The sequence below is a fragment of the Lepisosteus oculatus genome, chromosome 2 (assembly GCF_040954835.1).
Source record: "Lepisosteus oculatus isolate fLepOcu1 chromosome 2, fLepOcu1.hap2, whole genome shotgun sequence".
Taxonomy (NCBI): domain Eukaryota; kingdom Metazoa; phylum Chordata; class Actinopteri; order Semionotiformes; family Lepisosteidae; genus Lepisosteus; species Lepisosteus oculatus.
In genome coordinates this window covers 32,897,944-32,918,030 of record NC_090697.1, presented here as the reverse complement: position 1 = coordinate 32,918,030, position 20,087 = coordinate 32,897,944, and the positions used below count along the sequence as shown (strand labels likewise).

Genomic DNA, 20,087 nt, shown 5'->3' with positions numbered 1-20,087 from the left:
TATCCAAAAAAGACACAAGATAAACCTGTATCCCGCAAATATTAGTATTGCATAGTCTGAGATTTTGACAAACCTGGGAAAATTGAACTTCTGTGCCTTTCTTGGTGAATTCTTAAATGATTTTCAAAAAGCCACTTAAGGATAGAAAAATCTTTACTGACCTGATTTCTGAGCATCAGATGAACCGTACGTGTTTTCTGTTGTCTTCTTTCTACAAGAAAATGACAAATGCAATTATGAGTAGCAAAGACAACAGTCCTCTATCTGAACACAACCACATCCTGGGTTTATCACAGGAGGTCAGGGCCCATTGTCTCTGCACCACAACAGCCACTTGTGGCTTTGTGCAGTGACTCTACATCATTAATTACTATTTCTCTTTCACTGGTGGCAACAGCAGCTGGCAAATTTCCTAACAGTGACCCTTAACCCCTTCTATCTCTACATTCCCCTGCACAAAGGAAACACATATTAATGGATAGATATGAGGGGTAAAACAATGCAGCCAGCTTCCATAAATCCTCACTTGTGACAGGCCGTCCCTGGCTTTTTTCCCCCAAATAAAATGTTTGGCATATGTGAATCAGGGCTCTTAGTTTACTCTGGACAAACACAAAGAAAACCAGGTCTCCTAATGACTGGCTGTGACAGAACTGCTCTAATAATCTGAACAGACACAGACAACAGCCAAAGAGTCATTCACTGATAACAAATCCTGGTTTGTCTGGTTGGTCACTTGCCCCTGCTGATAACCAACACACTCTCCTTCACACAGCTATGGAAAGGAAGCGAGGGAGGCAACTGCTTCGTGTCTGGAAGGCCTGGTGCTACAAGAAAGTCAGACAATTGCTTCCCACATCTAACCCAACCTTACCTTTTATTAATAATAATATTCACTCTTTACATTTATATAAACTTTTTACCCCCAGAGGATCCCCAAGCACTTTATATATTGGACCACATAGGGAACCCATCTCATCCATCTCTCAAGTGTGATATCCTTCCTACTGTGAACCATGGTAGCCATTATGCGCTAGCAGCTGATCAGGTCAGGACATGAGAAACTTCCAAATTGGTTACCTTCAATGGGTGGGCCAGTTTATGCAAGCCCTGACTGTGACATACCGTACAGATCCCTGCAGCAGTTTAAGAAAAGTGCCCACTTCAAAACCTGAGTGACCTGAAGCAAATTGATTCCTGAATTATAATTTGTTCCAGGGTACATAAAGCTGGATAAAAGATGTATTTAATCCTGAATTCCTCAGATTCTAAAGAAAATTTAATAAACTGCATGTTTTTCATCTCAGGGGATCCCAGACAATTTGCATAGTGTACAGGAAAGGACCAACTACACCCACCAAACATACTTTTAATGCAAGTACGAATTAAGTGAAAAGATAATACGACTCTTTATGAAATTGCATCACTTATTCCTGTAACTATGGTTTATAACTTTTAAAGACCATGTTTGGTGTAAGTACAGAGAATTATGAAAAGTATTAAACATTTACTTACTTCTGCACCATCTTGCAAACATAAATTCCAACAACCAGTAAAACCAATATCGCAAGAGTCGGGACAATAATTACGGCCAGTTTCACTAAAAAAGAACAAAAATAAGTCTCATTTAGTATGTTTGATGGGCTTTAATATGAAAATCTGTAACACCGTCACTGGCCTGCACCGTTCTCACCGAGGTCAGGTTGTGAGGCAACTGGTTCTGTGATTTCATCCTCCCCTACAGACTTTGAATTCGGCTTTACATGATCTGGTTTCAGCTCAGTTGAATTGTTTGCTGTTGGGGAAAAAACAGACAGAAAACTCAATTAAAAAGGTGTTACCCTTATCACTGTCGCAACAACTCTTGAAAACTACTATTTTGTACTACATGCACTGTATATTTCAAATCTCAATGTGATTAAGATAGACCTAGCGTTGAGGTCAACAATCAAGAAACGAATTGAAATGTATCTTTGCGGGACAACATAACAGTATATACTCTTCCCTCCTAAATTAGCAGCATGTAGTAGAAGTAACAGGTCTTTACGGTTTACAGCAAACAGCCCTACTGCATATGTTTGTTGACACCACACACACGTGACCTAATGCAGGATTAGGAACATGGTCAGTACTAGAGGTTAACCCAAGGGCACCGACAGCCTTTATATCTTTTCACATAGCAGAGCCCTGCATTTGCACCCGTTGCTGACTTTGCTTAGCTTGCTTTAAAACAATAAAACAACATTCAGGAGTTTGGGCTTTTCAGCATAATAATCTCAAACTTCATCCACCAGTGTTCTGCCCACCTCGTATGTACTGGCACCCAAGCAACTGGATCTTCATGGCTATCCTCTGGTGCCACGTCTGAGGAACAATGCGGATGAAGCGTGCCACTATAGGGGGGAGGAAATTATTGCGCGACTGGTACCAGTAGTCCAGGTTTCCTTCAAATACCTGCAGATAAATGGAAAAGATTTAATTAAATTTTAAAAAAGGCGTGAAGCTAAATGCTTACTTCTGGGTGAAACTGTACAGCTACATTTGTACAAAAAATAAAATCTACATAAAGCAACATGTCTTTTTAAACAACGTCCTGCTGCTTATGACCATAAGCTCAGCATCGCTGATTTGATCAAGTGGAAAAAAAAACATTTTGTATTTTCAAAAACGTGTTGGATGAAAAAGTAAGCTGTCCAATTTTCTTGGTGCAAAAATGAATAGTAACACTGGATTGTTGCTTTCTGTACATACAGTGTTCGCTCAATCGCAGTGTTTCTACTGCCTATACAAGAGATTCTTGTCAAACTCTTCTAAAGTATTACAATATTTTTAGAACTGGAACAGATGAAAGGTTCGGGCTACGAAAGGCAAGGCAGAAGGTTTTTGTAAGACCCCAGGCACAAGTACTAGGTGGTGATGATATCTAACCATATCTTCAGAGCTGCTGTTCCGTGTGTAGGTCTTCCACTTATTTTTTTCTTTGTGCTCAACTGTGTAACTTTGAACATAAAAGTCGAGATCGGAAACTGTAGATCCTGCGGTTATTATTCCTGCAAAGAAAAACAAACAAAAATTACCGAAGGACAAAACAACTCAAATAAAAATAAAAATAATGATACAACTCCTTACTAAATAAAGTTATTCTTATACTGAACATCGGCTGTCAATCCTCTGCTATTAGAATATTATAAAATCATCCATCAAATCCAACATCAAGACTTGATCCTTGACACTTCTGCTATTTATCGGGCAACTTCTTAAATCCACCTACAGTGATTAAGGGTTTTGCTTTGAAGCACTTTACAGCAACCTAAAGTTTTCTCAGCAAACTTATCTGCTTTTGGCCTCTCTCTGTTAACATGTACACAATTTCCATTTTTGTTTTAAAACTACTCATTTTAGGTTAATATATTTTAAATCAATTTTATATGAAGACTCCCTTTTAACATGTCCATTTCCTACCTTTTTAACAATCTGAACATTTTTCATTCTTCATATAACATCTAAAAAAAACCTTTGAGCTGTCCCTTTCATTGTGTAGACTATGGCCAATGGACTTCTGTTTTTTCTCATGTTCCTATATTATTGTAGCCCTACACAGTACTGAAATTAAATTTCAGTAAGAGAGGAACACTGGTGCTCTGATAAGATTTTCTTTTGGAACTTGGAAATTAGAAGAGGAAAGAGTCTGAAGCTGCCACAAACCCAGTAACGTGACGTGCTGTGCTGTCGCTCCAGTAAAACGGGAAATACCTGCGGCAAATCAGTACTCTGAATCTGCAACTATGTGCATTTTTGTGGCACAAATATTTGTGGCGTTCATCCCATTTAAGACAGTAAGAACAACCAAAAGCAAAGCTAGCTTTACTCAAAACCAGCATTACAACATTTATGAAGAAACTGAAACCACAGCATTCACTGCATCAATACATCAGTTTCAATGGTATAATATAGGACTAACAGGACATTTCATTAACATTTTGGACATTTTCAGGAATGGAAATGTCCATATACATTTCTCTTTCTCAAAATGACTTACAGTACTCCTCAGTAAAAACATATCCTTCATATTTTAATATTTCTTCACTCAATAAATAATTTGAGAGTAAAAAATGATTGAAATACATAATTAAGGTAAATTAGAGATAATGAAATGTTCTAGGTTAAATGTAAAGGTTATTTAATTTTTAAAAACATGGAAAAATCACCTCAAACAGGTTCTATATTTTTGATGTATAAATCAGCCATCAGACATATCACTCTGCAACTCACAACTGGCAGCCCACTGAAGCTCAGCAGTTGTGAGCCTGGCCAGTACCTGGATGGGAGACCTCCTGGGTTTCTGCTGGAAGAGGTGTTAGTGGGACCAATAGGAGGGCTCACCCTGCAGTCTGAGTGGATCCTAATACCCCTGTATAGTTCTGGAGACACTACACTATAAAAAAGGCACCATCCTTTGGATACGACGTAAAACTTAGGTTCTGACTCTCTGTGGTCATTAAAAATTCCAGGGTGTTTGTCAAAAAGAGTAGGGGTGTTACTCCGGCATCCTGGCTGAATTTCCCCCAGGCCTCTAACAATCATGGCCTCCTAACAATCCCCATTTAATGAATTGGCTTCATCAATCTGTTCTCCCCACTGATGGCTGATGTGTGGTGAGCATTCCAGGTGGATGCTGCACATTGGTGGTGGAGGGGAGTCCCCATTACCTGTAAAGCGCTTTGAGTGGAGTGTCCAGAAAAGCGCTATATAAGTGTAAGGAATTATTACTACTACTACTACTACTACTACTACTACTACTACTACTACTACTACTACTACTACTACTACTACTACTACTACTACCGTCGCATCATCCAGGCGGGGCTACACACTGGTTGTGGTGTAGGGGAGTCCCCATTACCTGTAAAGTGCTTTGAGTCGAGTGTTCAGAAAAGCACTATGTAAGTCTAAAGTATTATTATTATTCTAAACATGAAATTCTGACTAAATGCAAACAATGTATGTATGCTATATCATTGCTTTTTATTGTAAGGAATCTTTAATAGATGAAAGCTCAGTCATTATAAGAGAAGTATAATTCTGAACATGTTTACAATATTGTACGATTTATTTTTAGTTGAGTTCACTAGAATTGCGCATCATTTGACTCAGGCAAAACAGTGACCTTCCACTGCTGAAAGACCGTATTCTTCAGCTACTTTATTCTTTCTCCTGTTACACAACAACCATTGCATGTCAACAATACTTTCCTCTTACTATCCACATTCCAATCAAAATGATATTCTTCAAGCAGTCAGTGATATAAAGGCACTTATTTGAAACAAAGCTGACATTCTTCATCAGCACAGTGCTTAATGCATAACCAAACAGCATGAAATGAACTAGTTACTCACGGGCATTACGCAACTGATCTTAAAATAATGTCTACTGTATTTTTAAACATCTTTATGCAGGACATTTTCAGTCATGAATGAAACACACAGCACACCATTCTTTTACATTATGTAACCCTCCAAACTCAAATGGGATGCAAATATAAATGCCAAGTTGAAATCTGGGATGACTACTGCAAGAAGTTATTTATGCATTTCACTTAACATCTGCAGTCTTCAAGAGCAGAAAGGATAGGAGTCTTACTTTAAGTTTAATTACCCCCCTTGTACAAATCCAGCATCTATGTTTTTGAGCAGTCATATTTGGACCTCCAAATCCCACTGACCTTTTCTGAAGCACAAAGTGAGGCAAAATGTGTGAAGTAATTAACAACAGTATATCATAGATGACACCAAAGAATGGTTAATACATTTCTATCTGTTTTTTTAACTTGGTCTATAAATTACTTTTGTTTCATATAATTGCATTTAACAATATACACTTGACAACTTAATTAACAATTTAATATGCTGAGTTATTGAATAAATGGTGATATTTATCAAGAAGGAAGCTCATGTAGGATGCAAGTACATACCTATGCTAGAAGTCAAACTAGTTTAGTCATGCATCCAGATAAAGAATCAAAGTAGGTAAAAAGAGGATAGATAAAGGACAAATGCTCAAGGTGAGAAGATTTAATTAACAGAGAACCACGGGGATCTGCACCAGGACCACTTATCTTCCTAATATCGATCAATGAATTAAATTCTGGTACAGTTAGCTACTCAAGGCTGAAGAAAGTACCAAAATAGGTAGATTAGCAAACGCCATAGGAACATCAAATTAAAAAGATTAGGATAAACTTCAAGACTGGACAAAAACAGTTGGAAGATGACACTTAATGCAGACAAGTGCAAGGTTTTGCACGCAGGGAGTAAAAACAAACTGCATGAGGCTATTTAAGAAAAAGACCTGACCGTTTATGTTATGTTACTTACACCTTCTAGACAACACAAGCATATATATATATATAAAAACATTCAGCAAATATACTGCAGTTAAAAGTATAGAATTTAAATCAAGGGATGCTCCATTAAAATTGTACAATGCACTACTAAGACCTTATGTAGAATCCCACATTTGGTCACCATGTTACAGAAAATATATTCATGAAATCAGAAGGAATGTCATACACTGACAGGCTGAACTGAACCTTTTTAGGCTGAGGAAAGAACCTGATACAAGCATTTAAAATACCCAAAGGCATTGACATTGACAAATTCAACCCAGTGGATTTCTTTAGAATAAGCTGTGAAATTGTGCATTTAAAACTGAGAACAGCATGCCCTCAAAATGCTGTTGGAGTATGATGCAAGCTGGAAAGCCGTGTTCCTTAGACCAAAAGCCTTTCTTCAACAATAAACTACTATCAAACAGGCTAAACTGGCACAATGGGCTTCTCTTGATTGTAGGAACTTAGTCTTATCAGTGCAGATACTTGATAAGCAAACAGGTTAAATACATAATATTTAATCACCTTACTACCTTCATCTTAGGCTGTTTTATAAAATGCGCTGTTTGTGCAATCTATCACACACAGTGCACATATGATACCACACTCCCAATATTCAGGGTTAACAAGGACAACTTCATTAGTGCCAATAAACTCCTCCAAACAGTAGTATACCTGCAGGTTCCTAAACAGCACTGGGTACTGATTCTGCCCATCTGGACACAGCACTACAACATCATCAGAAATCCTCCAGAAACTATTTCAGTAAATGTCTGACATCTTTTAAAATTTAATGTTTTTTAAGTACAAGGCTCTTCTACAAAACTTAACAAAAACAGTATCACAAACTGTTCTCTGGGCGTACCATCACAACACACACTAACCTGTGATTTTCTTTTTCTCTCCCAGGTCAATAACCAGCCATTGGCGACTGTTGTTATGATCAGCTGCCCAGAAACGTCCCTTCTCATCAAAGCTTATGTTGTGTGGAGACCAGTCAGATGGTTTCTTTGTTTCACTGCTCCCCTGCCAGCTGGAACTGGCTGTGACAGATTCTGGTCTCAAATGAGTTTGTGTTTTGCAGTCTGTAAGAAAAATGTAACAATATTTATCATATACAGCATCTGTAAAATACAAACACTTAAGTAGAGCACTCATCTTTGATACACTGTTTTCATTACTTCTTTCAAATACTAAATATGAGAAAACAGTTCTAGATGTCCACCTGACATTGATTAGAGATGTGGAGCTATCTTTTTACTTAATTAGGGGACACATTTTTCCCACAGAAAACACTACTTCTGTTACCTCAAAATGGCGAGAGGTGCCAACAGAAAAAACATCTTGAGAAAAAGACAGTGATTAAAACAGACAGATGTTTTCTATAAAAGTTAACATGAGATGGAAACTACAGCTAAAAATACTGGTACTGGACCTGAAAAGGATTATGTCACTACTATAAAATGATGGACAGTATGTAAGAATTTAAAAGAATAGATTACTTTGCCACAATAATACTGCAGCATCAGCTACAAATTCTCTGTGGATAGCCTTGTTCAGAAGGCCAGGTTAATCAAAGAACATCATTAGAGTGCATGTGATCAATCAAAGCTGTGGACTGCCAGTGTATTTCATTACAAGCTCAATAAGCACTGAAGATGTCTGCAGAGATTGGATTGGGATGGATAAATTGGCAGACAGAAATAACGCCTTCCTTGATTGTGTTCCTCAAATGGAATCTCCTGGGATTTACAGTAGATAAGACAAATGTAGTGTTTCCCACACTTAATATAAACGGACACGGAATTATTAAATTCATGTGACCCACCTTTGCTTCTGCAATATTTTCAATCAGCTGACATCTTTATCAAAAGCAGCTAACATTTTCTGAATCTTTCTAATTTGTTGAAGGTTTTCTATAGGCCTATGGTAGGCCTTACTCTACCAAGCTAACAGCAAGCTTCTATTACATTGCACCTATACACATTTTGGGAACATTTTTATAAAAAAAGAAAGAAAGCAAGCATCACACATACAGACTAGACATACATTATTAATTTCCCTCACTTCAGTTTTCAACAAAATTAAAACTGTGATAAACTGAATTCTTGGCCAGAGTTATTGTCTTCCAAAAAAGATGGAAGTATACAAATAGTAACAAAGGTATCATTTTTAAAGCACTGTATAAGCAAACACAATACACAGTGGAAGCAAAGAACAGCAAAATAATTTTGTGAAACCAAGAGAAAGGCTAAATTGTGTATTAGCAGATTAAATTAAAAGATAGATTTTTAGTCTCTAAATGAAAAGGATAATGAGACCCCTAGGTCCTATAAATTTTACTTAGTGCTGATGCAGAACACTATTAGCCAGAACACAAGCTATCAGCTAAACAGGAGCAAGTACTAGTGGAAAAGAAAAGTACTAGTGATTACTTTATAACTTTCTAGCTAATCCATCAAGATGCCATGATTGGTAATATCAAAGCTGCACTTAAATTCAGAAGGAAATGAATATAATGTAACCTGGAGTCAAATGCCATTACCTTGATGAAAGCTGTTTCAGTAAAGTCTGTCTTAAAACAAACTGTTGACTAGTTTCAAAGGACTATAAAATGAAATTAAGATTGTGCAGCCACCACTGTTTCCTGGCTTTTTTAATGAAAATGGAAACAGGATTGGCAACAACAGCCATTATGTTTAAGCCTGGAGACAAGACCAGTTGGCATTAGTGATAAATGTAGAAGGAAATGGAAAGCTGTCTTTAAATAGAAGTGTAGTTAGAGGGTGAAAGACACAGGTAATAGTTTTTACTGATGTTTATGCTTTCAATGTAATTTAGTAGTTATATTATCTATCAACCATCAACATCAGTAAAGGGAAGGGTGAGGTTGTATTGACTGCAGGAATCAGGTCAAGAACCAGTCATTAATATCACAATTTGTTGTGAAGGAATTGCACAAATGTGGCAGTTAACTGATGAGTAGAGAGGGGGAAGGCAGAATTATTAGCTGGCTCAAGCACTTTATGGATAGTGAAGAACAGGACTGAATAATTAGTGACTCCAATCATAAGACTGGAAAAGGATGAGGATCTATATCCCTCCTGGGTTCACAGTAGGTCTAGCAAATCAATTTATATGCCTACAGATGGATATAGTGCTTGAATTGGGCAAAGTCAGGTCTATGGAAAGTACCACATTGTTTACTATTAGCTGGAGGTGGTGAGACTGAAGCACAGTAAAAAAGCCTTGTGGTCAGAAATGCTCAAAGGTTCGGAATGCCAACACCACAAAAATGGATGAAGTCGAATGCGTGGCCACTCTTCTGTGTTGGGAAGATGACATAAATGGGCTAAAGCAGAGTTAGCAGCTCTGTCATATCAGACAGAAACCTAGAGGAAAATCCAGAAGATGGATGATAAAATAATAACTACCAGCATAGGCTGAGTTCCCTAGTGTGAAAAATCAAGCATTCAGAAGCTACAACACTGGCTTCTTTGAGCATGGAACAGGTTACCCAGCCATGTAGTTAAAGCAGATTCCCTGGCCTCCTTCAAGAAAGATGGATGTGATCCTTGGAAGACTTAGCTACTAACTACAAAATGAGCCAAAATACCTCTGTTTATTTGTTACCTTTTACTACATTTTTGGATTCCGCACAGGGAATACATTTGAGACCAGCAGCTAAGCAATGAAAAACCCTGACCAGAAGGTGAACAAAGCACTAAACCAACATTATAATCATACAAGTAATAGGTTTATTCCATGCTGAAAAGAGAAGAAAGAAAACACAACGTTTTGATTGTGCAGCCTTCTTCCTGTTTTCTTTCTCTCTCTTTTCAGCATGGAATAAACCTATTACTTGTTCCTTTGCAGCCTACACATGCTGACGCAACTACCCACCTGAACTATTATAATCATACGTTATGCATGATCATACCAACTGGAAGTGACAAAAAAAATATCAATACAATTCAAAGGGTATGTCATATAATGAGGTTTAAATATGCTTGCAATAATTGAAACATGTTGTGATTCTGCATTGTTGTGCAAGCATCTAATGTTTATCCACTGTACACTCAAGAGTGTCCTCTGCTTGTATTCACAGTGCTGTGTCTAAATATGTTATGTGCAAAAATCTTCCTACAGTGTCTAATCTAAGTGCAATAAGTAATTAAATTCTTACTTAATTACTGTATATCTCAAAAACAATCTATCCATAACAGAAAAGGAGGGTAACCAGGGACATTTTAAACCTATTCTGGTAGTACATAGCTTAAGCTATGCAGAAAGAGGTAACGAAGTGAGGATATAACATTAGTTTAAAGGAGACTCAAAGATAACACTTATGAACGGAAGCTACAATTAGCACATAGACTGTAAAACACCTCTACAGACATAGAAAAAGAATAAGTAATAGGTTTAATCCATGCTGAAAAAAAGAAGAAAGAGAACACAACGTTTCGGCCTTGGGGCCTTCTCATAGAAAAAGAATGTTATGAATATCAGAATGAACAGAACTATCCTTACCTTTTGCAACAAACATGAAACGTGTATCAGACAGAGACCCACTGAAAGAGAAAAAGAAAAAATCAAGTTGGGGTTAATACAGTAGGTCCCAACGAGTATAATTACAGTGATAAATCACAGTCTCGTCTCTGAGAGAACAATAGTTTTAGTACAGAAGGCAACTCCATCATTGCTTCCTATAGATCCTGTCAGCTATTATCTCTACAATATGGTCTAAAGTTTCCACACCCTTCCTGTTGTGCTTCAGTTCACTTGCATCGTGTAGAAAGAGCATAAAATCAGCCACTGAAGGAATGTGTGACAATAACAATTAAAAACATTTTAGAAGTGGAATATTATCCTTCTCTGCTACAACTAAAACATTAATTTAAGCAGACTAAAAATCACACGCATCCTACTTTTAATTTTAATTCTGCAGAAGGCACTACCAACACTGTAATTTACACTTTAAAGGAATAAGGCAGGGTTGGTTTTCTTTATACAGACAGAAGAGCAATACACAGAAGCATGGCTGCATAAAGATAAGTGAGATTAAAGTAATACTGTAAATTTATTACAAATAAAAATCCTGTTTTCAAATATAGATTCAAAAACTCTTTCTGAAATACTGGTTAGACCAAATGAAGCTCAAGTGACATTGGCAACTGTTGAAGTGTAAGAGAATTTGTTGTTCATGATTTAAATGTTAAAAATGGGGGAAAAACAGCAATCAGAATATGAAACTGAAATGTGTCTCAACAATGCTATCTTGTAGTTAGCTATTCTATTTCAGACATACTATTTTTTCAACACAGTAAATTTAAACCCATGAAATGTCATGGGCTTGTCTGAGCAATAAATTAAGCTATTAAAGTCTTAACTCAGCTTGAAATCACCTTGGGGTGAGAAATATAGCTGCTATATTCCTGAGCTAAAATTCCATTGCCACTGCCATTGTAATCCAACTTACAAGCACCAGACTTGTCCGGGCATTGTGTGTCTGTGAGCCACTTCACCACCTGCCCCTCACTTATCCCAATTTAACTCTTTTTTTTCTAAAAATCTAAATCAAGATCAAAAGTTCAATAGTGAAGCCTTAATAGGTTATGATTACCCAGGACAATATCCCGATTAGAAAAGTCTGTGCTCCTTCCAAGAATTACTTTTTTGCAGTAACATATTCAGTGCACTCTCAGCGTAGCCTTCAACTGCTTTAGAACATACGGGTCGAGAAATATTTAGACGCCAATGTATAACCATGTAATAGGGCACTGGGCCACACTGCGTGGCCAGTACAGCTTGTATGCACTGTGGTACAGACTCTACCAGTTTCGGGACTCTGCAGGAGGGATGCAGCACCATTCAAGTCAAACAACTCGCGCCTTGCTGATGGAGGTTAGCATCCTGAAAAATACACCTCCTGGCAGGAAATAACGTGGAGTGAAGATGATCCCTCACTACCATTAAGTAGTGATTAACTTTGACTTTGCTTTCTAAGGGAATGAGTACATTCAGACCGCACTAGGATAATACATCCTTCAACATTACAGAACCCACAGAACCCTTCAGTGTTAGAATCAAGCACCCCGGGCTTTAGAGTTATGTTGTCAACACATGCACTTGTCCATTTGTCAAAACAAATTAGTCTGACTGGATCACATTTCTCCGCTCCCTGGTTTAATCCATTGCTTGAGCTATTTGCACCACTGGACTTACTGCACTGCCAGTTGTGATGAATGGTTTGTGAACTGAAACCTGACTATGGTATCCTGAACGGAATTAATGCACTGATATCATAGTGCTGAATTATGCTCTTCTTCCCACTACTGTCCTTTGCACTTAATGTCTTTCTAATGCCTTGGAGCTTCATGCTGACATCGTAGACACCGCTGCTCACAAAAAGCTCCTGCCAAAAGTCAGAGAAGCTACTGCCAAGAGTGCCCCAACAATCACCCCTCTTTCAAAGTCACTGAATTCTCCTCTTGCACCAACGTGGGCCGTAATTATAGGCAACCAGGCTTGTGCAGCACTAATTACATAACCCTAAGTATGCTAGGATGTTATTTTCTTAATTAGCATGTGTTATACACTCTTCTAGTGTGGAAGTCCTTGCTTTCAATATAGTACATTAAAATATTGAATACTATAGTATGTTGGAAAAAAAGTATGAAAGTATTGAATTTATTTGTCCACTTTTTCTACGTAAATGTGGTACTAGATTACTAGATCTTAAACATAAAAAACACATTTTGAGAGAGGCACTACATTGGTATTGCAGCACATGTCATATTTTGCATTTAGATCAAAACATTCACCTTTTCTCTTGTCTGATCACAAAACAGTTTGCCACGTTTACAGGATATTAAGGTTCTTTGAAACATATTTTATACCCTTCTCCTGAGCTGTGTTTTTATACAACTTTATCCCCAAGTTGTTTTGAAATCTCCTTGATTTTTTATTTTGAAATTCACTAACAGACTGAGGGACCTAAAAGAGAGGTTTTTATTTTAAAATAAAGAAAAACACTATTTCACACACAGGCCACTCGGTCATTTGTGTGGCTCATTAAGGTAATTAACAGCTTAATTTGGACAACTGATTGTATATTTTACTTTATTTTTTCATCATGCAGATATTTTCTTTGTATTTGTTAATGGGTTCAAGTTGTGTTAAAAGCACTGAGTTATGTCTTTTACCTGCCTGCAAAGCCATTTTCCCATCTGGGACAATAAAGGGAGTAAGGAAATTTTGAGCACCTATAGTACTGTATATTAAATTTAAGTTTGCCACAACAAGGGGTATGAATGCTTATATGAATGAAAAATGGAAAAGCCGTGATTATGTAAACGATCTATTTTCTTTATATTTTTTGCTGTGAATGAATGGAGTAGGTAGTATATATAAAAAATAATTGCTATTTCAACATTTCATGATGGAGAGCTTTACAGCAACAAAATGTTAAAAGAAACTGTACAAGGGTTTGAATACTTTAGCAAGGCACTGTACTTTTGTGACACCTTTAAAAAAATGTTTGCACAATATTTTTGTGCAATTTCTCACACTCCATTCTATAACCTGTAAAAATAACACAAAAGGAATTCAATCTCAAAAGCTAACAGATTCTAAATTATGATAAAAAATATGCCTGCGTTGCTAGCGATAATGTATGACATCCACTGAATCTTCTCACTCCATGCTTGTGGCCTCCCATAAATCTTTGCAGCTGCTATTAGTGTGGAACTATGCTTCATTCATTAGCTTGGTTTAGTCTATTAGTCAAAGAAGTCGCAAATCATAGATAACAGAATATAATAAATGTTCTGAGACCACAGGAGACAGGTGAAAGCCACCTGTGGGAAGGCAGTCATTTATATAAAAAGCAGACAGGTATGTCATAGAATATCAATTGTTCAATAATGCCTTTTGTCCCCAAGCTAGTTATTTTAAAACAATATTTAACCCTTTTGGTTCCTGTAACTAAGAAAGCTGTACTAAACAATTTGTCTGTAACTGCATTCATAAAATGAATTTTCAGTGCTGTATGTATCGGTTGCTATTCTGAGTTTCACTATAGCATGAGACGTCACTGTCTTTAGGCTGGAAAGGACAAAAGTGCCGGCACAGCGTTAGCTCTGGATTGGGCATCACATTTATATATTTAGCCCCCGGGTCTCCCAGACAGAAAAGAGTGGGTATCTGGTTTGTTTTGGAAACATTTTTTGGTCTGTCTTGTTGACAATTTAGGACCCAGGTGAAAGAGATTCACAGAATGTTCAAAAAGTTAGATGTGTGGAAATGACCTCAAACGGCTTCAGTATATCAATACTTACACTTTAGACTGAATTCCATTGGCCCTGATGCCATCATAGTGACTTAGACCTTTATGCTCCTCGACTGATATCTGGCCTCCCAGCTCATCTAGTATGACTCCCGCATGGACAGCTGCTTTACAAAGGACAGATGTCTGGAAAACAAACAGTGTATTGCAAAGTGACGCAGGTTAACATTATCACACAATACTACTCTCGTGCATCTTGATTGCCAACAACTCACCAGTGCTACAGCTGTTATCTCCTGCTTTGATCAGGCAAGGCATTTTCTTTATTGCAGTAGAATGGAAACTATCTTCAAACTGTAATTTTGAAATAATATAGTCCTACTATTTTGTTATTATCTTAGTACACACTGAAGAGACTCTTGTAGCTTCTTGAAAAAAAATATGCTTCAATTAACATTTTTATATGTTTATTCTTGCTTTTAGAAATGCATGAACACAGCAAAGTAGAATCAATTTTTCCCCAGATTTTGCTCACACAATTCAAAACGCTTTTTGTTTTATATGGCTGATACGCCTTCCAAAGTGACTAAGACGTGGGCCCATTTATATAAGCCTACAATCATGCCTTTAAGTAGACCAGTTAAAATGAAGTAAACTGCTGAAGGGCACAACAGTGTTTCACAACACAGGATTTGAGCTCTCAACCTTCCAGTTTTGTCTGAATATCCATCCTTTACTCCACACGGTCTCATTGTTACCATCACTACCTGTTCACGCAGACCACAGCAAGTATATTCAAATCGGAAAAGATTTAGACAGATCAAGAGGTTCCATTTTCAAGCTTGCTTTACAGTAATCTAACATTAGCTTTTATTCAAGTTCAATATGCCTTGATTTTCAGTCTCTTAAATCTAAACGTTTAAAAGATCATATACAACACTCAAAACATAAGTAAACATCATCAGCTTCCACTTTGTTTCTGTTTCTTGAAATCCTCTCTCCTGAACAATGTTGTTTTTTACAAATATTCCTATACTTCTATTATTAATGGAAGAGAGACTGGAGCTCTTTTCTTCCATCTTTCAAGGGTTCTTAAAAAAACTAGCAAATTAATACTGAGCCAATACCAAATAGCTGGTGAGGCAGATGTCTCACATATTGATACCCCCGTATACTGACTATTTAGAAAGTAATTGTTCCTAAATATTTGGATCTACACTGATTTTAATCTTATATATTGATACCAACTTACAGCAAATGTGAAAGCTGTGGGAGCTCAGACTGGGTGTGCCAATCTATACTCTTCAATTTTAATTTACCACAAGCAATGTGCATTTAATTATATAAAAGGGTATAATACTGATTCTAATTTTAAAGAGTACTAGTCTCTCACTAGTCTGTGATCCAAACTTATCATTCAAACAAAGATGTATACCAAGTGCAGAACTGATGGGGGAATTATTGCTTCACTAGTTGTATGTGAGTTATTACAATTAAGTGCAATACAGGAAACAAGTAAATCAACTTTAACTGCATTCAGAAATAAAAATTTTTTTTGAAAATATATGTATGCTAATACTTGCATCACATTTCTGAAACCACTGCATATGAATGTTCACCAAATTTGAAGAGGACTTATTCTTTCTTTCCTGTTAATACCAAAAGCTGAAACCTAACAACATAAACTATAACTTATATAACACCAATGCAATATGACGAATGCCATTTAAGCTTAATACAGTAAATATCTCTAGATATTTTTTTCAAATGAGACTAAATGTCAAAGAAAATCTGTGGAAAAACCCCAAATCCACAAATGTATTTCAGAAATTTGCTCATTTTGAGATGGACAAGAGGAAAGGTGCAAGCCACTCTACATTATGAAAGTTCCACCTTTTCTATTACTAAAATTCAGTACTTTTCGTCCTGGTGTGGTCCATTGTTAACTGAATCCCTGTCAATGGCTAGTCGACAAGGGCTTTCACACACAGAGATCCTGTAACAAAGCATGGGAAAAGAGGTCCCTCTCTGTATACACTCCAGTGTTATTTGCATTTAGCATATTATAGTGTTTTATTATGTAATTATAGTGACACTTTCATGTAAAATCCTAGGTTCAAAGGAGGAATTTATTCACTTATTGCTTTTTGAGATATTTTATTGCGTGAAAAACTCATAGAACATCAGGAGTTTGAAAGTACTGTACTAGGATCATTTCAAATCATTAAACAAAAGAAAGTGCAAAACAAACATAACCATGTGCTTAAAACACATATGAAAGTGCCTACACTTCAGTTTTTCACATCATATTTCAAGCCTCACCCTGAGGAAGATGCTACTGTGGCTTCCCTATCATCACTTCCTGAGGCATTGAACTTCACTGAGAAACTCAAGTCTATCTCTTCAACAAAAATACTTAAAAACAAAATGCTATGTGCTTATTAACCACTATGGGAAACTCACTCTTTTATTAAATATTGCATATGTACTGATATAGGTTTAGCCTAGATGTTTAATCAGGACTTTGTAGTCAGATCAGTGTTTTTGTACGTTAATGGGGGGGCATTTTGATACCAAAACTAAACCTGAGGGTCAAAATATTGTAGCAGTCGCTTCATCCCTACCTGCTCTTTGGTATTGAGACACCCTGGGGTGGAAAAACATTTTTAAACCCAATCATCCCACAAGCCCAACTCAGACTTTGAACGTAAGAATTTTGGTCAACACTCCAGACTCAAACTCTACAAAAGTGAGATCCGAGTCAGGTGCTCCTCTGTCTCATCTTCCAGTCCACCCGTCCCCAAAGCAAAGAGAGAAAAGTTGTCCATAAATCCTACTGAACGTAGACAAGTGCAGCTGTACGTTTCAAGTTAGCAGAAATAAACTCGCATTCAGCAAAATAAGTCACTGGGTAGTAATTTCAGGCCAAACCTATCTGAATATGAATTGTGTTTGTGAACATCCTTTTCACAATTCCTGATTTAATAAACAATAAATAATGAATAATCCTTACACGTATATAGCGCTTTTCTGAACACTCCACTCAAAATGTTTTACAGGCAATAGGAACTCCCCTCCACCACCAATGTGTTGCTCCTAGCTGGATGATGCAACAGCAGCCATAGTGTGGTGAGTGTTTGGGCACACATCGGCTCTCAGTGGGGAGGAGAACAGAGTAAAGAAGCAAATTCATAGATCAGGATTATTAGGAGGGTATAATTGGTAGAGACCAGGGGGAAACTTGGCCAGGACACCCCTACTCTTTCCGAAAAACTGATTTTCACATAGATTGTTGTTGCTAAGGTTATATCATACAATTGTATAAAAAACAACCTAATACACACCTTAAAATAAGATCAACTGCTTCCATTTCCTATAATGTATTCCTCTAGACCTTCTAGAAGTACAGCTTAGTTTGGATGACTTGTGATGTTACACAGATGCTGAGTGGGCATCAAGTTATGCACAGTTACATAAACAGCTTTATGTATAGCCTTTCTACAAACAATTTACAGAAAGAAATACGGAAATTCACAAATTAAACGTATTTACTACATCTCCTCTTAGGCACAGATAAAAATACAAAAATATTTTTTGTATATTAATACATGCTGTTTTTGCTCTTTGGAAATTGACATAATGGCACAACAGAGTAAACTTGCATAAGGCTATGTAGTGGTTTGCCTAACTAGCTCTTTGACCCTCTTTCCTGGTAACCTAGTTTCCAACGAGTCCCAGTTCACAGCTGAACAGCAGAGGACAAGAAAGGAATGAGGAAGATTCAGATCTGCTAGAGAGGAGCGAAATGGTTGGTTGATGGCACATAACGTTAGCAATGTTGCTCCTCACCTATCATCACAGTTGATGGTTCTTGCAACTGGAAAGCACATAGTCACTTTCTGTTGTAACACGACAATAACACATCAATCACATACATGTAGTTTCTCTGTTCAAGCATAAGAACGTGTTTACTTACATGTCGATATCCCTGTGAAACGTCCCCTGAAACATCACCCGCTATTCCTTTGCAACCTGCAGGACAGTATTTTCTAGAAAAAAAAAACATAAATGTACTCAAAAAGTAACATATTATTTGAATCCTACCTAACACTTTCTTTTTAAACTATCAATTTAATTGTTCACAAAGGCAACACTCTGTATTGTTTTAAATATATATATATAAAGACAGAACTTCTTACATCTATTTTAATTGAAAAAATGCTGATAACATTTTTAAATGTAAGTATTTTTAAGACAATTAGATCCTCACTTGCCTAAGTATTCAATCACTTGCTGGTTCATCCTTAAATCAGTTCAAGTGTAAAAAGAATAGTTTGAAAGGTCAGAAAAATAAGCGCAATGGTCTCAAATAAGTGCTACAGCTCACATCATATTGCAACAAACTGACCATGAACACTAAGAACTAAGAACATTAAGGATAATTTTGGTTTCTGTAGTCTTTCTGATGTATGAGTTCTTTGAGAACAAACACGGTTTTCTGAACTCATACATCAGAAAGACTACAGAAACCAAAATTATCCTGCAGCTAGGATCACACCTTCCCCCTTCTCTTAACAACAGACTACTTTTCTTCTAAATTCTCTCTATTCAATGTAGGTTTAATTTTACACCACTCTACACCTATCCTGACTTCACACCTCTTGATTGTTCTTTGTGTTTTGTTTTCCTTTAAAATTAAATCCATCACTTATCTATGGCCTTTCCTGCACTTTCTGAGACCACCTGGTCTCCATCACCCCACCTATTTATCCATCGGTTAATCAGAGACTTTATGACATAACCATACTAATTGCAATTTAGTGTAAAGGTCTTTAAGTATAGAAAGCACACAATTAAAAGTGAAGACTAGCCTAAAACAGCACCATTTTAAAATGACATACTCTTTAATGGAATTAATCATTTTATATTTCCCCTGAGCATTTAAAAGCAGTTTAACACATAGCAGTTTATTGGCTTTTTTTACAACCAGTTGTGGAACAAGTCTCAAATAATTCTCTTTAAAATTAAGTCACATGGGATGTACTGAAACAAGAAATGTGGGAAATACCTGCTGTAAGTCTCAGGAGAAAATGTGTATGAACTGTACCGATCACGACTTCTAACAGTTCTCTGTCAGGTGCACTGAACAATTCTAATTATGATGCGTACACATATAAAATCCATCCCATCACTTGGAATTCATCAAGACCATTCAGTCACTGCTTTAAGTGGGGTTGAGGAGCTTATTACTGCTGAAGGAAGAAGCAGCTGTCGCTATCCACTTCACCTTCTACTATCCTGCAAAGGTGTGTGGGAGGAGACTCCGAAACAGGCCAACATTTATAAGGACTCATAAAGTCTCTTTCATAAATGCATGACTGAGGCATGTTTTGTCTACTAATGGGATAAAAT

General features: G+C 36.9%; 1 protein-coding gene across 1 annotated transcript in view; it reads right to left on the bottom strand.

Moving 5' to 3' along the window:
- Nucleotides 1-20,087, bottom strand: part of dcbld1 (discoidin, CUB and LCCL domain containing 1) — a 43,476-nt gene that overhangs the window by 3,213 nt on the left and 20,176 nt on the right. Inside the window, exons 5-13 of the mRNA XM_015356579.2 lie at nucleotides 18,652-18,724; nucleotides 14,728-14,861; nucleotides 10,919-10,959; nucleotides 7,273-7,473; nucleotides 2,929-3,050; nucleotides 2,307-2,454; nucleotides 1,694-1,795; nucleotides 1,516-1,600; nucleotides 162-211 (exon numbers count right to left, since the gene is read on the bottom strand). Of these exons, the coding sequence (XP_015212065.1) occupies nucleotides 162-211; nucleotides 1,516-1,600; nucleotides 1,694-1,795; nucleotides 2,307-2,454; nucleotides 2,929-3,050; nucleotides 7,273-7,473; nucleotides 10,919-10,959; nucleotides 14,728-14,861; nucleotides 18,652-18,724 (956 nt within the window). The remainder of the gene's footprint in view (nucleotides 1-161; nucleotides 212-1,515; nucleotides 1,601-1,693; nucleotides 1,796-2,306; nucleotides 2,455-2,928; nucleotides 3,051-7,272; nucleotides 7,474-10,918; nucleotides 10,960-14,727; nucleotides 14,862-18,651; nucleotides 18,725-20,087) is intronic.